General features: G+C 43.9%; 1 protein-coding gene across 5 annotated transcripts in view; it reads left to right on the forward strand.

Annotated features, from left to right (window-relative positions):
* Positions 1-15,367, forward strand: part of Dnajc6 (DnaJ heat shock protein family (Hsp40) member C6) — a 157,310-nt gene that overhangs the window by 50,442 nt on the left and 91,501 nt on the right. The window contains exon 1 of one of the 5 annotated variants that reach the window (XM_031377953.1): positions 4,280-5,175. The exons of the other annotated variants lie outside the window; for them this stretch is intronic. Within the exon in view, the coding sequence (XP_031233813.1) occupies positions 4,989-5,175 (187 nt within the window). The 5' untranslated portion in view covers positions 4,280-4,988. Of the gene's footprint in view, positions 1-4,279; positions 5,176-15,367 lie in introns of those variants that run through there. 5 annotated transcript variants of the gene reach the window in all.

Here is a 15,367-nt window from a genome sequence, read left to right on the forward strand (position 1 = left end):
GCTCTGCTGTCCTGGAACTCACTCTATAGACCAGGTTGGCCTTGAACTCAAAAATCTGCCTACCTCGCAAGTGCTGGGATTAAAGGCATGTGCCACCACCGCCTGGTTAAAGTATTTTCTGAGTATGGGTCTCCAAAACTCACACAAAATGCCCAAACATGGCAGCTCTTGCAATCCCAGCCTCCAATGGTGGAAACAAAGGATCCTCAGAACAAGCTGGCTAGCAAAACTAGCTGCATTTGTGAGCTCTGGTTTTCATGGATGACCCTGTGTCTGTGAATAACCTGGAAGAATGACCTGGGATGACATCAACCTTGCATCTCTGCATGTATGCCACACACATTTGTGTCATATATGCACATCTCACACAAAAATGCAAAGAGGAAGGTGGAAACACTGTGTTCATTTCTTCACTAACTTGTTAATTTAGTATTTGCTCACTATTTTTCCTTTTTTTTTTCTTTTGTTGTTTTGCTCTGTTTTAGTTATATTGGAGAGGAGATTGATCCCAGGGTCTCATGCATTTACTCCATATTTGGGTACTCACTGGTTGTCATGAGACCCAAGGAAAGCAAGGGCTTTCCTTCTTAAATACGCCAAATGTAATAGAAAAATAAGTATTCAGTTGGTAAAAACCCAGTGCAGAAAATCACTTTGCCTTATACAGAAGGCTTTTTGTATTCTCATCTATCACAATGGTAACACATCTCTAATGCAGGACATATTCTAGCTTAATCTTAAAGACAGGAAACTATATGCGTTTTTGGAATGTGATTTAATTAGATATAAAATACAATAATGGCTGGAAATAATGGGGGAAATCATAATATTGTCGTAGCAGTAGTAATAATAGGTAACGATAATAGTATTTATTAAGCCCTTCCTGTGTGATAATAATTGATTTAAGAGCTGGAGAGATGGCCCAAGGGGAAAGAAAGCTTGCTGATCTCCTAGAGCATCCATACTTGGAGGCTTACAGCCCTGCAACTCCAGCTTCAAGGAATCTGGTGCTCTTTCCTGGCCTCTGCACTCAATGGCATCTACACATATACCTACATTAAAAAAAATCTTAAAAAAAATCATTTAATTCTCACTTCAACTGTGTTGTAATGGAAATATGCTCCTTTCCATGGGAAATATAAGACAGGTTAGGTGATTTGGCCAGAGCCTGAGGGCCTGGAACTCATTGATGAGTGGTTTGGTTCCAGACCCTAAGTCTCTATCATTGTTCCCAAAAGTGGAACAGTCTGGCACAGTCCTAGCTCATTTTCACTCTGTGGCCTCACTGCAAAATGTGGGTGACATTTGCTGTAAGGAGAGAATGTTCGGTTAGCGGTATGGACAAAGAGAGACCAGCTCCTGAACATCTCTATGTGGGCACTCACCATGGAGCTAGTAAAAACAACTGAAGACTCACCCTACAGGGGATATCCAAGCCTTTGAGTCTATCCCCGTCTGTGATATTTTACTCTTGAGATAAATAGATTATGGATCAAGCTATTATTTTTCATTATCTATCTATCTATCTATCTATCTATCTATCTATCTATCATCTATCAAAGTATGATCTTACTGTGTATCCCTGCTTTCTCTGAAATTCACTCTGTAGACCAGGCTGGCCTTGAACTCACAGATATCCACTTGCCTCCCACGTTCTGGGATTAAGGATGTGTACCACCATACTTGGCAATTGTATTTTATTTTTATTTGTGTGTGTATCTGTGTGTCTGTGGAGGGCAGAAGTGGGCATCTGATCCCTTAGGTTATAGACATTTGTTTTCTGCCCAACATAGATGCTGGGAATCAAACTCCAGTGCTCTGAAATAGTAGCAAGCACTCTTGAACATTAAGCCATCTCTGCATCCTCTATGAATCAGGCTTGATCTTGGGAAACAGCAGAATAGGCTTTGCTTTCACAGTACTTCCTCCCTTTCCAAAGCCCAGGTTCTCATCATTAATGTGTGTGTGTGTGTGTGTGACTAGTAGCTGATCTTGATTTCTGCTGTGTTCCCTTAGGTGTGGTCCACCCAACTTTTTGGTTTTGTTTATACAGAATCTCTTATTGGTCAAGAGTCTTAGGGTCTTAGGGTTCCTCCTTCCTCCACTTCCCCAGTGCTGGGATTATAAACTTAGACTGCCATGCCTGATTTCTGAGCTTTCCCCCCACTTTCATGCTAAGACTCAAACTCAGGTTCTCATGCTCAGGAGGAAGCCCTTTACCAGTTGAACCCTCTCTCCACCCAACCCCCACCGAATTCTTACTAGCAACACAGGTAGCTTTCTATCTTCTATTTCTGGAGTAAAGAATATTTAGCTTTCCTTTCAGCCGGATGCATGGGAGGAAGCAGGATTGCAAAAGCACAGGATAGAGCTGTGCTTGAAGACTGACCAGTGCGGTGACAACAAGAAACATTTATGTGCTTAGTATAGATAACTATGTTAACTACTGTTCAATTATTTCTTTAGCTACAAGATACTAGATGTCATATGCTAAGCACTTGGCAGTGCAGAGCGGAAATATCTTCATGGGGAAGTGAGCTTTTTAGGAACCTATTAGAGTTAAGTTGGTAGATGTTCCAAGTTAGTCCCCAGACTCTAGTTTTTAGGCTGTTATAAATAAATCTAGACAGACAGTGTAGAATCCTGTGTTCATTACATACCAGTTTTGTAGAAATATTAATAGTTATTCTAATTGATTTATTTTTGTGTTAAGTATAAAGCTAAAAAATAAAATAATATAGCCCGGGGGTGTGGCTCAGTGGCACATCCCTTGATTATCATCTTTGAGATTCTGGGTTCCATCCCAGAAGAGCAGTAAGTGGGGGGAGATGCTGTCTAACCCATTCATGTTTTTCTTTGAATTTGCAAACTTGGGAGATAGATATCCAAAAATACAAAGGCATATGTGTCAGTTTCTTTCCACCAGTATGTCTGCAATTCTGACGTGTAGCAAAAATAACCCAAATTGGCTCCTTTTGAAAATAACAGCTTTCACTTTCAGAATGGTCGTCTCTCGTGACCATACAGCCAGCATCTGCTGAAGCACATAATGGACACTAGATGTTTGTGCTCCCTGGTGGAGTAATGAATTGAGAAAGTACAGAAAGAGATTATTAAATGTCACTGGAAACTGTTTTGTTACTAGGTTTTAAAAAGTTATTGCTTCAATGGAGTAACCAAAATAGCTCAAGATTTACAAGTTTGAAAGTAAAGGGCCTGTGTTTAAAAATCATATTTCAGCTTTTCCTGCTAACCATTTGAAGTTATTATAAGCAAGCATTAGCTCTAGATTCTGCTCCTGGTCTTACTGCAACTCTGCAGATGGGAACACACTGGACAGTTAGTGAAGGGATGAAAGGATCTAGCATCCCGCATCTTTGACCTCTTCTGGCTCCTTCTCTACCCATGTGTCTGCTCGATCTCTGAAGAGGAAAATGCTTGCCAAGCAGTTAATTTCTTGTCTTTAGGCTTAGGAGGAGCTGGAGTTTCTGGGGATCTTTAGGGTCCAGATGATCTGGATAGAAAGTTCTTAATTGCTATCCTTTGATCTTTGTGTCCTGATGCGATCAAAAAAAATAATAATAACAGCAAGAGACAACTATGTAAGCCAGCAAGCAGGTCAGGCATGGCACTCTGCCTGTTCCCTGCCCCCCACCCCCATGCACAGCACATATTTTTCTTCTCCTATCACAGGAACCTGCCAGAGTGCTTCTGAAAGATTTTTTCCTTTTAGTTTTTCCAAGTACGAGGACAGAAAAATGATACTTTGAAGTCGACATTTTTTTCTGGTCTTTCACCTGAGCTGAGGAGGGAGCCTTCTGAAATACTATCAGGCAAGCATTGCGTCTTGAGATTGAACACAGTTTATATCTAGATTGTGGAGGCCTGACAGTCACACAATGCAGGGGGGCGCTCTTTGAGAATACAAAAATCACAAGTGGATAGCTAGGCACATGGGCTTGCAGAGCCTTCTTCAACAAAAAGGCCTTGGCTCTGCTGCTAATTAACTTCGTGACAGATCCCCTCTGATAACGGCTGTTTTTCTTACCTACAACTATGAAAGAAAAATGATGGGCGCGGCTAGAGGATGGAAAGAAAATTTGGTATATTTCTCTTCCCAGACATGCTTCAAGCCAGCCGAGTTGGGGAGTCCTTTCTGTCTGTTCCAAGGTAAACGATAAGAGACCTGGAAGTGTACAGGACGCAACATCCCCTCCCCGATTATCCCTTCAACATAGTTGCTGAATAGATCTGGCCCGGGCTCCCTTACCCCATTTAGCCAGCCCTTTCACATCCACAGCTCATCCCGTGCCAGGAGTGTGCAGAAATGCCGCTCTGCTGCTCTGGGTACACAGATGGCCTGCCATCCACAGATTCCTTCTCCCCTCCTACTGGAGTTACAACCTAGTCCACCAGGTCGATCAACCCAGGCGGCTCTCACTTGCCGAATCTTTCAACAAAGCCCAGCTGAGTTACATGAAATGGGCGTGCCTGGCTCTCTCTCTAAGGGTGCCTGGTCTCCAAGGCCCGAGACACCTTCTCCCTCTTTTTTTTCTGAAGCTCGGCCGCGCTGACACACCCCTCCCTCCGCGTTGTCGTGGTCCCCTCCCCATCCCGCTCCGCCCCGTTTTCCGCCTTCGGTCTCCCTCCCTACGATTCTCCCCTCCTTTACTCTCTTCTGTTTATTCCCTCCCCCTTCAGCCACTCCGGGAGCTGCCCGGCTCTTGCCGGGCTACACCTACACTTCCTCGGGCGCTGTCCAGCCTACTGGTGGCCGGGGCCGGTCGAGTGCGCTGTGCCCGGGGCGGTGGCTGCAGAGCCCTTCCTAGTGGCCGCTCCCTTCTCCCCCCGCCCCTTTTCGCGTCATGTCGGGCACTTAATTATTGTTATTTTTTTTTTTTATCCCTCTCTTAGTCTGTCCCGTCTTCCCCTCCCCCTTCCTTTCCCAGGTTGATTTTTTTTCTTCCCCCTCTTCTCCGGGCTTGCCCATGAGCCTCCTCGGGAGCTACCGGAAAAAGACCAGCAGCGATGGTTATGAATCTTTGCAGCTGGTGGACAGTCACGGGGACTCGAGCTCACGGGGCGCGGCGGCTGGGACGCAGAGGGCGACCGCGGGCGCGGTGCGTAGTCCCGCCCGGCAGCCTCCGCACCGCGCCAGCACCACGGACAGCTCAGGTAGCAGGCGCTGTGGCGCAGTCCTCCGGCCCGGTGCACAACCCCGGTCCAGGCTAGGAGAGGCTGGGTTGTAGGCCATGGCATCTAATACCACAGGGTGTAACGTCTCTTATTTCTTTGGTCCAGGGAGTTAAGAAACGTTAGATCCGTCTGGAGGCTCGGTGACATTAGCGAGCACCTCTTAATCTCCCTAGGCTGCTGAATGCACCAACTGGGGGCGGGGAGATGAGGGAAGGAAGGGGAGGGGAAGGGAGGGAGGGGAACCAGAGGAGGGTGGCACCTCGAGGCGAGGTGGCTGGTTTCTCCGCCCAGCTGTCTGAGCCGAGGTGAAGGAGAAATACTTGGTGCTTTTGCTGTTTGCAGACCGCGTTTATACCAGTCGTTCCCCTGATGGCTGCTGTTATTTACAATTATGTAAAGCTCTGTCGTGTCTAAATGCTCCTCTAGGGTTAATGTTTCCTTTCTCCCACGGAAGGCTTTACCTGGGATCAAGAGCCCTGTTAAACAACACAGTCCTAAAGCGTTACACAATGCAATGTTTCCTCTGTTGTTGGTTTTGATCTTATCCTTTTGGATGCTAAAATTTCTTAAAGCTCCCCATATAAGGAGTTGGTTCTAAACTTTTGTATCTGTGTTTGCAAGTCTCATAAAATGTTTTAATGAGTTACAGACCTCTCAGACAGTTAGCGATTTGAGTATCAAAACAGTGATCCAGGAGTCCCTGCTGGCCAAAGACTTGTGTAAGGGCTGTTTGTGTACTTTTCCAGGATGGGAACCACAGGGGCCTGCCAGCTCTGCCATTGTGGCTTTAATACTGGGGCAACTAAGGACTCTGATGGGAGTCATGTTGGGATGAAACCTAGTAGGATTTTTTTATTCTTTCACTTTACAGTCGCTTGTGGATTTTAATTGTGTAGTGTCTCTCCTTGGGCTATCATTTTCTATTTTCTGTCTTCCTGAAAGTGACATGAAATACGATCCCCAGATATTTGGTTGTTCTGGTTTGAAAAGTAGTTTACTAGTTAAGCTCTGGTTTAAATCAAAGAGGGTACTGGTGGGAGGTTCTCTTGGACCATCTTCTATACAGTTAACATTGTTCCTAGTGGACCATCTTCTATACAGTTAACATTGTTCCTAGTGGACCATCTTCTATGCAGTTAACATTGTTCCTAGTGGACCATCTTCTATGCAGTTAACATTGTTCCTAGTGGACCATCTTCTATGCAGTTAACATTGTTCCTAGTGGACCATCTTCTATACAGTTAACATTGTTCCTAGTGAACTACTGTTTTCAGGATCGGGGAATGATGCTATGTTTGGTTATTTGAGCTGTGCTTTTCAAGATCTATGGTACATGAATGCTATTTATCTTCTGGCTTGCCTTCAGATCTTTAAGAGATTCTTGTACTCTGACCCATAGTCATTTGGGGAACACTTGGAGATAATTGAAATGAACCCATTCCAAATGAGCGCAGAGGAAGAAGCCCCATATCAGGAATGCGAAGACGGGAGGACTCCACGCATGATTTCACAACAATCATCTTAGGAATGGGATTTGTTTCTTTTAAAGTATTGGTACACTATAGGAGAAACACATTTTTATGGGAAAAAAATATATTTTCTGGGCCAAGTGATGTCCAAACACAGGACTAAACTTTGTGGGAGAATTCAGTTGAGAATACAGTCTTTTGGGCCTCTGGTGGGTTGTCATTTGGTAGGGACATCCATTCTAACACAGAAGACTTAGTTGGGTCCTGTACGTCTGAGGACTGGCCTTTTCTCCCCCTACTAAATCAGGTTTTTCAGTAGGTGGAGAGAACAATGAAATGCTTCGTTAAGCCGTGGGGGTGGGAAGAAGATACAGTTATTGATAAAGTACCGTTGCCAGGTGTCTCTTCAACTTCATCAAACTAAAGCTGTTTCAAGAGGGCCCTCCCCCACCCCTTTTCGAAGCTCCCTGCCTCCTTCTGTTCTCTCCTGCATCTGCTGAAGGGAGTGCCTTCCTTGGCTGCAGCTGGCTGGTACAACTGATGACTGCATGCATGTTTTCGATTGAGAGCATAGTTAAGAGTGATAATGTCTGGTTTGGATGAGGAATTAGATTCTGAGAACCATATTTGTTTCCTAGTGCAACTCTATGTCTTGCCTAATTATAGTCTTTTGTCTAAGAGGCTCAAAGTGTGTGGCCCATGCTGTGTAACTGTATCCATTTGTTAGGTATTTAATTAAACTCATAGATCATGTCTAATGCAACAGTCATCTGCCCATTTACCCGGCCGATTGTGTATGACATGGTGTACTGGATAGGAGGCTGCTGGTTCGTGGGGCTTTGTTCTGAATTGGAACGCTATGTGGCTGTCCCTGTAGAAAATGGAAAACTTAATCTCAATAGCGCCTTACATGCGTGTGGCTCTTTATACAGAACTCTTGGACACCTTATTTTCAAGAAGGCGGTCAAATAGATAAGGTAGTAGCACCCATCTGTGTGCCCTGAGACTTAGGGGGGTGGAGCCTCAGAACTATTGTTTTCAGCTGGAAAACCCAGGTTTAAAGGCTGTTCCTCAGTTGCAAAAGAGGAAACGAGTAGACGTTCTTAACTTGCAGCTGTAACTGAAGCTCAAAGCAATATGGCTGGAGTTGCACATTTTCTTTACCCTGCTGTTTGTTTGCTCCCTAATTATGGCACGACGACGGCGATGATGATGATGATGATGATGATGATGATGATGATGATGATGATTGAGACTTGTCTGTGAAAAGGAGCTACCCAGGGACTCTCGATTTTCTGTCTTTTTTTTTTTCAATTATTGCCTTTATTTACATTTTTATTTGTGTGTGTATGTATGTGTCTTCATATGCTTGTATGTGTGTGTGCCATATAGGGAGATCAGAAGACAGCTTTCAGGAGTCAATTCTTTCCTTCTACCATGTGGATCCCAGGGTTCAAGCTCAGGCCTTCGGGCTCGGTAGGAAGCGTTTTTATCCCCTGCCTCACCTTGCTAGTTTTGTTTAGTTTGGAGATAGGCTCTCAAAATGTAGCCCTGGCTGGCCTAGAACTCACGATGTAGATAGACCAGGCTGGGCTTAGACATGCCGTGATCCTACGGCCTCGGCTTCTGAGTACTGAGCATATAGGTGTGTGCTATCGCGCCTGGCCAGGCTTCTGTCTTCATGGGCCGAGTTTTTCTCCACTGAACTAAAATGACTTTCTGTGAAGGCACAGTGTCAACTGATCGTTGAAATCCAACAATGTTATCTACTTTGGTTTTCCATCTGTTTTTAAAGGCAAGAGGGACAGCTGCTCTGAGGACTGTGATAATTCTCTAGCTCCACAGCTTCTTAAGTGTTAGAGCCCAAGGCAGTCTCCCAGTGATCCTGGCAGGTCCCAGGTGTTGGGGCTAGCCCACCACACTGCTGGAGAAAATACATCTTTCTCTTGTGTATAATCTGTCTTCCAGGGAGAGTTAAACGCATAAAACCCACAGAAGTCAAATTATTTAGATCGAGCCAATTAAGGCTAACTTGCCAATTTCATACCTAGGCTATAAAAGACAGTCCTCTTAAAATCTGGAATATATCAGTGAAATTGAAAAGAGTAAAAATAATGAAGTTTCATGACTCGAAGCTGAAATGTCTCTCATGTTAGACATTTGATGCTGTTTGGGGGGCTGGGGATGGATTTAGGAGGTACGAGTTGTTTGGAGGAAGTGGGCCACTGGGGTGCCTTTCATGGCTCCACCTTTGCCATCCCTTTCCTTCTTTCCACTTCCTGGTTGCTATGGCGTAAGGGGATCTGCTCCACCACATCCTCCTTGCCATGGTGGATTCAAACCTCTGAGAGCATGAGCCTAGATAAACCCTTTGCCTTTTTAAGTAGATTATACTAGGCATGTTGTCATGGTGGTGCAAAGGGACAGGGAGAAGGGTAAAATACTTTTTAAAACTGACTGTGAAAGTTTGTTTGGAAATAAATGTTGTCTTCAGTAAATGGTATGTTAAGAGTATTTAAATGTAATATTTACATTTTGACCTGTGTTTTAGTGTCCTGAAATATATATTTGGATAACTTTATACTGCATAGAAGTAAACATATATGTTATAGCCTTTCATATTTAAATCCACATAGGGACTTTATAATTTGGAGGCCCATTTCATCTTTGTAATGTATTCAATTATGACTAACTATGCACTAGTTAAGGATAGGTAATGAGTCAACTTTGTTCAAATTTGCAATGCTGCGGGGTGCCTGACCTCTTGGACTTGGAAGGAGAATCCTAGAAGCTGAACTTTCCTGGATGTGAGGGCAGTGGCTGTGCTATCTGCATCCAGTTGATCACTGTGGTTAATTTGCTTGATCTGACTGTCCGCATCCTCCCTCACCTCTCCATGCACATCCTTCTCCACATGGTGCACTCAGGGGAAGGGCCTGTCTCTGGTCAGGGTCAAGGATGTACAAGTAGCTGCATGCTCCTGATCGAGCTTCCAGATCTGCTGTCAAGAAGAGCTTCTACAGCACAGCCCCGTAGCCCCACAGAACACATTCATTGTCTGTCTTTGGGCTGCTCTTGTCAGCAGAGTCCTTTCTGTGTTGGGAGCAAAAAATAACCTTTCTGTTCTTTAGTTACAAAACAAATTCAACCCCTCTTTTTACATGGTGACTTTTGACGCTTTGGGAATGGAGATTTCTTTTGGCTTTTTTTTTTTTTCTAGGCCAATCAAATTCACCTTCTTCACCTTTTTATTTTCCAAACAAGTCATTTCCATCTTATTTATTATTCTAAGACTGGAGAATAATTCATAGTTTTGATTTTACATAACAGGATTTTCCCTCAATTGTTATTATAAAAGGCTCTGGAGCTCTTGGTTTGAAAAAGAACTAAAGACTACAGATGGGAACGAAATGAAAAGATGGAAAGTAACCTCTCTCATCTCTGGTCTCTTCGGCTCTTACCTCAGAGTCAACCCTTATGCCTGTTTCTGGGGGACCCAGGTAAAAAGTCAGATTTGGTGGCACACATCTGTAATCACAGCACTCTTAGAGACAGGAGGCAGGCCAAGTGGCCTGGAGCATGCAACATGGCAGAAACAAGGTAGAAAGAGAGAATGAGTTCCTGGAGGTTGTCCTGTGTGACCTCCCCCCCACTCCCCATGCATGCTATCAAGTGCACACCTGTGCTTACGCATACAAACAATAAAAAATTAAAACGTGAAGCTTTAAGGGAACATTCAACATATAATGCATGTGTACATAATATATATATTATATGCACATTTGTGCAGAACATTAAAATTGTACTAAAATGAAATTCAGATCGTATTCCAGTTATCCATGCGTTTTACACTATTCAGTAATGCTTAATAATAGGATGGATCTGATTCAAGCATCATGCTAAATACATATGGTATTTCTTTACCTTCATAAAATTTACGTAAGGGAGAAATGACAATAAATGCTGGCAAGAGTGTGGAGAGAGAGAGGAAGGAGGAAGCCTTGTTACCACCTAGTAGGAATGTAAACTGGTGTCACTATTATGGAGGTCAGTGTGGAGGTTAGAAGCCTAACAGCAAAACTATCCCATGACCCAGCTACACCACTGGTGGGTATTGACACGAAGGAATGTAAATCAACTGGCTACAGAGATATTTGCACAGCCATGTTATTACTGCCCTATTCTTGTGTGTCTATGTATGGATAGATGCAGATGTGTATGTGTGTGCATGTTTGTGTTGTGATCAGAGGACAACCTTGGATGCCATTCCTCCACCTTTGAGGGCAGAATCTCTCACTGGCCTGGTACTTGACTATGTGGGGTGGTAAGGGAACTAGCAAGACAGGGAGACAGGTCATGGGGCAGGGCAGTAGAGGGAGGAACAAGAATAAAGTATAGTATGTATAGAATGTCCCAATGAAAATATTTCTTTGTGTGCTGGCCAAACAACCAATGAAAACTTAGTCAAGTCCGAGGCCAGTGACTAACTTTGTCTCTTTTACCCACTTTGCTACTGCATATGCCAATCTGCCCAGCCTCTTTTTTTAAAATGAGTTCTCGGGATTTGAACTCAAGTCTTCATGCTTGTAAAGGAAGCACTTAACCAACCGAGTCACCCCCCCCCCAGGCTGGATATTATTCTTGATAGCTATGACAGAACCAGCCAAGTGTCCATAAACAGATGAGTGGATTAAAAATTGTGACACCACACACACCACACCACACACACACACACACACACACACATACACACACACACACATGTGATATTATTAAGTTGTAAAGAAGAAGAAAGTTTGTTGCTCATTTTACATGATGATTTTATTACACTTTAGTGGATGGAACTGAAGATCACCTTGTTAAGCAAAAAGAGAGTCAGAGACAGGCAAACATTGCATGTTTTCCTTCTATAAATGTAGAACGTGAAAAGAAAAGGTGGCCTGTGGTGGGGAGGGATGCTTAAAGGGATGGGTAATGGGTAACAAGAGAGGACAATGGCTAGGGTATCTTTGACATCAGACAGGGAGAGGGATCATGGGCAGGGCAATAGAGTGAAGAATGAGAACAACATATGTATGGAAATGTCACAGTGAAAGCATTTCTTTGTATGGTAACCAAATAGCTAATGGGAAAAATGCAGTCTAAAATAAAAAGAAGCTGCTTAAGGTAGAGAACAATAGTTCTCTCCTTCATGCATTCGAAGTAACTGGGATGCAGAGGGGTTAAGTTCTCTCAGGTTATGTAGGCTTCACTTGTTCTTCAGGGAGCAGAACACTAGAGAAATGCCCTTCAAGCTGCAAAGGAAGGCTTGTGGTGAGCTTTCTTTGTCTGCCTCTTTTCTCTGAGGCAAGGTGGGGTAAGTGATTGAAGGAACTGGGATGAATGTGGTTGTTTTCCCATGCTGAAGTTCCTCCACCATGCCAGTTATGTCGTCCTTATTTACATATAACATAAAGGATCTTTAAACTGCAGGAATGGCGGAGGGAGAGCTGAAGCAGACTAATATTTATGGAAATAATATCTTGCCAAGGAAAATGGATCCCTAGCGCTCTCAGGATGAAAGCCATGATGTTCTGGACCGGACACTGGCAGCCCAGTGTGGAGCCTTTGAGTATAGCCTGGCAGCACTTGCTGTTGATCCAGACTGGAGCATGCTACCTTCTTCTAAGCTTTTGCAAACACTTGCCTTTTAGCTTTAAGCATCTTATTCCAGAGCTGTCTGGATACTCCTTTCTATCACTGCTCCTACTCTTTAGATGCTTCTGGGTTCTGTGGCAGCCTGTGGTGGACTGGGTCCCAGCGCCCAATCAGCCTGGCCTTCCCTGAATGGCCCTCACAGTACTGAACTGTGTGATGCACTGCCTGACCTGTCTCTGTTGGGCTGTAGGTAAAGTTCAGGGAGAGGCTTAGTCTTAGTCACCTTTGTGTTCTCTTCACCGCTTGGCATTTATTAGCAGCCTGATGAATACTTGTTGAATGAAAGAAAGCATGTACAGATTTTGAATTTTTAAAAAGGGCATTTATAATGAAAAGTGCCCAGCTGAACCTAAAAATAAGTATACAGCTAGATTTGATCAGAAATGAGGCCAGGCTTAAATGAAATTGTGGCAGAAAGCTCAATCAGTTCAATAATGAACATTTTTTTTATGTGCATGAGTTCCAGAGAGGGAAGATGGTTAAGATACATCTAGACTCTCAAGACCTTCCTAGTATAAAAATGGAGTAAACTATTTTATCTGAAGACTGACTTCTGACCAAAAAACTGCAGCCTAGCGTTTGCCTTACAATAATGGTGGATTTTTGTAAACAGAAAAATAGTAACTTAAAATACCCTCCCTCTCTCTCATCCTCCCTCCTTCCTCTTCTCCCTCCTTCTTTCCCTCCCCCTTTCCCTCCCTCCCTCTCTTTTCACTTTCTGTCTAGAGATGACTTTTATCCACAGACCTGAGTATTTCTTAGTCATTAGCAGAGACTTTAAATCTTTGCCATTTTCATTTTCCTGTTAGAAGTTTTGCATATCACTGTTGCTATCCACAGTCAGGCATGGCACACTGGTTTACAGTCTATGTCACTCTCCAGAGCTACCTTCTTGTTTTCTTTTTGAGAAAAGCCGTGACTTTGAAGTAAATAAAAGAATCCTGGAGATAAAATCATGTGTTTCTTTCCTGCAAGATTTGTAAGTTAGGGAAAACCAAAATTCCAGTTATTTTGTATGAAACCATTCTTCCTGAGACTTACCTGGAAAATTTGATGGAGTATCCCAGTGTCTATGGAGTATGTCCTTCATGGTCCAAGGGATTAGGGAATTTCATAACTTGTGCCAAGGGATCTGGCTAATTCTTCTGCCTCTAATTGCTTTATATCACAGGCCCTAATCTAGATCTAAAATATCTTATTTCAATAATTCATCCAGATATAATTTTGAAAGGCATTAGAGATAGAAACTAAATGAAGATGCAACTGTGTGTAGTATTAGCAGTTCGAAGGCCACTGCCAAGGGCATAGCCAGACTACTTATTGCATGAGCGGAGTTAAGTCTGCATATGCAGAAAATGACTGTTACTGCTCTGCAGGGTGGAGCTGCGCCTGAGAGCTGGCAGGAGTGTTGGTGTGCATGGGTAGCCACCTCCCAGAAATCACATTAGAACTGGGAGGTGAATGTGCAGGATAATAGTAGATTTGCCTGAGAATGCTGAAGGTGAGCAGAAACACACATCAATAGATAGAGAAGGAAGGAATATCAGACTGGAAGCTCCCTTGTCTCCCACTGCCATGCCAGCTGGAATTGCTGCCTTCCCCGAGCCCACACACTCCCCAGCAATCTGGTTTCTCCTCTGCTGTGACTCCAGCTCTGCCCCTTCTTGCCCAGCCAGCTGGCACTGCTCTAGCTTAGGTTTCCAGCCCCTTAGGTTATCATCTAAACTGCCTCTTGAGAGTTCTTAAAGGTTATGCTGGTTTCCAGCCCACCTCTGCTCACCCTGCTTACTAAACAGAGAATCCCTGGGCCCAGGGCTAATAGGTGGGGATGCCAGTACTGAGTTTTGTGGCACTGGCTGAAGCTGGCAGGTGCAGGGTGGCTAGCTGCCCTTTGTTCACTCTCACTAGGTGAGCACGGGGCTCTGCTTGCTTCCTTGCTTGGTGATGAAGTCCCAGCAAGAAGGATCAGACACCAGAGGAAGATGTAAGATGGTTATTGAGAATAAGAATTCTTGCTCTCTATGGGAACAAACCCTGATCCTAGAGGCTGTCAAGGACTGATTGTACCAATCAGTATTTGACTGTATGAGCTTTGTGGCAACATATTAGTGGGGCAGATGTTCTTATTTCTCTTTCCTTTAGTTCTTCTTTCTTTCTATCCATGTTCTATGGTCCTTCCCTCCTTTTTTTTCTTCCTCTTTCCCCATCCTCTTCCATTTTGGCTTTCTCATTTCTTTCTTCTTCTGTTTCTACCTTTCGTCTGCTTCCTTCTTTCATCCTTTTCCTACCTTGTCTCCACTCTTCCTCCCAGTGAGAGTCGGTATGTCTGGGAGACTTGGTGCACATGATGGGCTGCAGTCTCGGTGTGTGTGTGTGTGTGTGTGTGTGTGTGTGTGTGTGTGTGACTTAGGCCCCCTCATTGTCCCCCATCCCATAGCTTGTGGCCTGATATGAGTGAACCGGAGCATTACTTTCAATTTGGGTAATTGCATCTGACCTCCCTACAGTTTCACTTGCTGCTTCAATTAGCAAAGTGTTCCACACTACGACCTCATGAAGAACAATTTCATAAGTGTCCCAGAGGCTGGTGTGTTCAGTCAGAGGAAAGGGGAAAATGTGCTTTCTCATTCCAAGCAAGGCATGCGAGATTACACATCCCCATTTTCCCTTCCTTTCCCTTACCTCATCTTTGCAAGAAAACAAACCATTGTCTTCCCTTCACCCACCCATGGCTGATGCCTGCATAAGTTACTGCATGTTTAGTTCTCTTAAAATACAGATTTATGGGTGCTGTGCATGCATGTGTGTGTGTGTGTGTGTGTGTGTGTGTGTGTTTGTATTATATACACATGGTGGCACACACCAGTGTGTTGAGTCAGAAACTCTAAGCTCTGGCTTTGTCACTTAGAAGCGACAACCTTGGAGAAGTCATTCAGCTGAGGGATGTCCATTTTATAGCCTGTACTTCCTCATTTGTTCATTCCTAAACATCTCTCTTTTTTTTT

This window comes from Mastomys coucha, unplaced genomic scaffold, assembly GCF_008632895.1.
Source record: "Mastomys coucha isolate ucsf_1 unplaced genomic scaffold, UCSF_Mcou_1 pScaffold18, whole genome shotgun sequence".
In the NCBI taxonomy this organism is placed as follows: domain Eukaryota; kingdom Metazoa; phylum Chordata; class Mammalia; order Rodentia; family Muridae; genus Mastomys; species Mastomys coucha.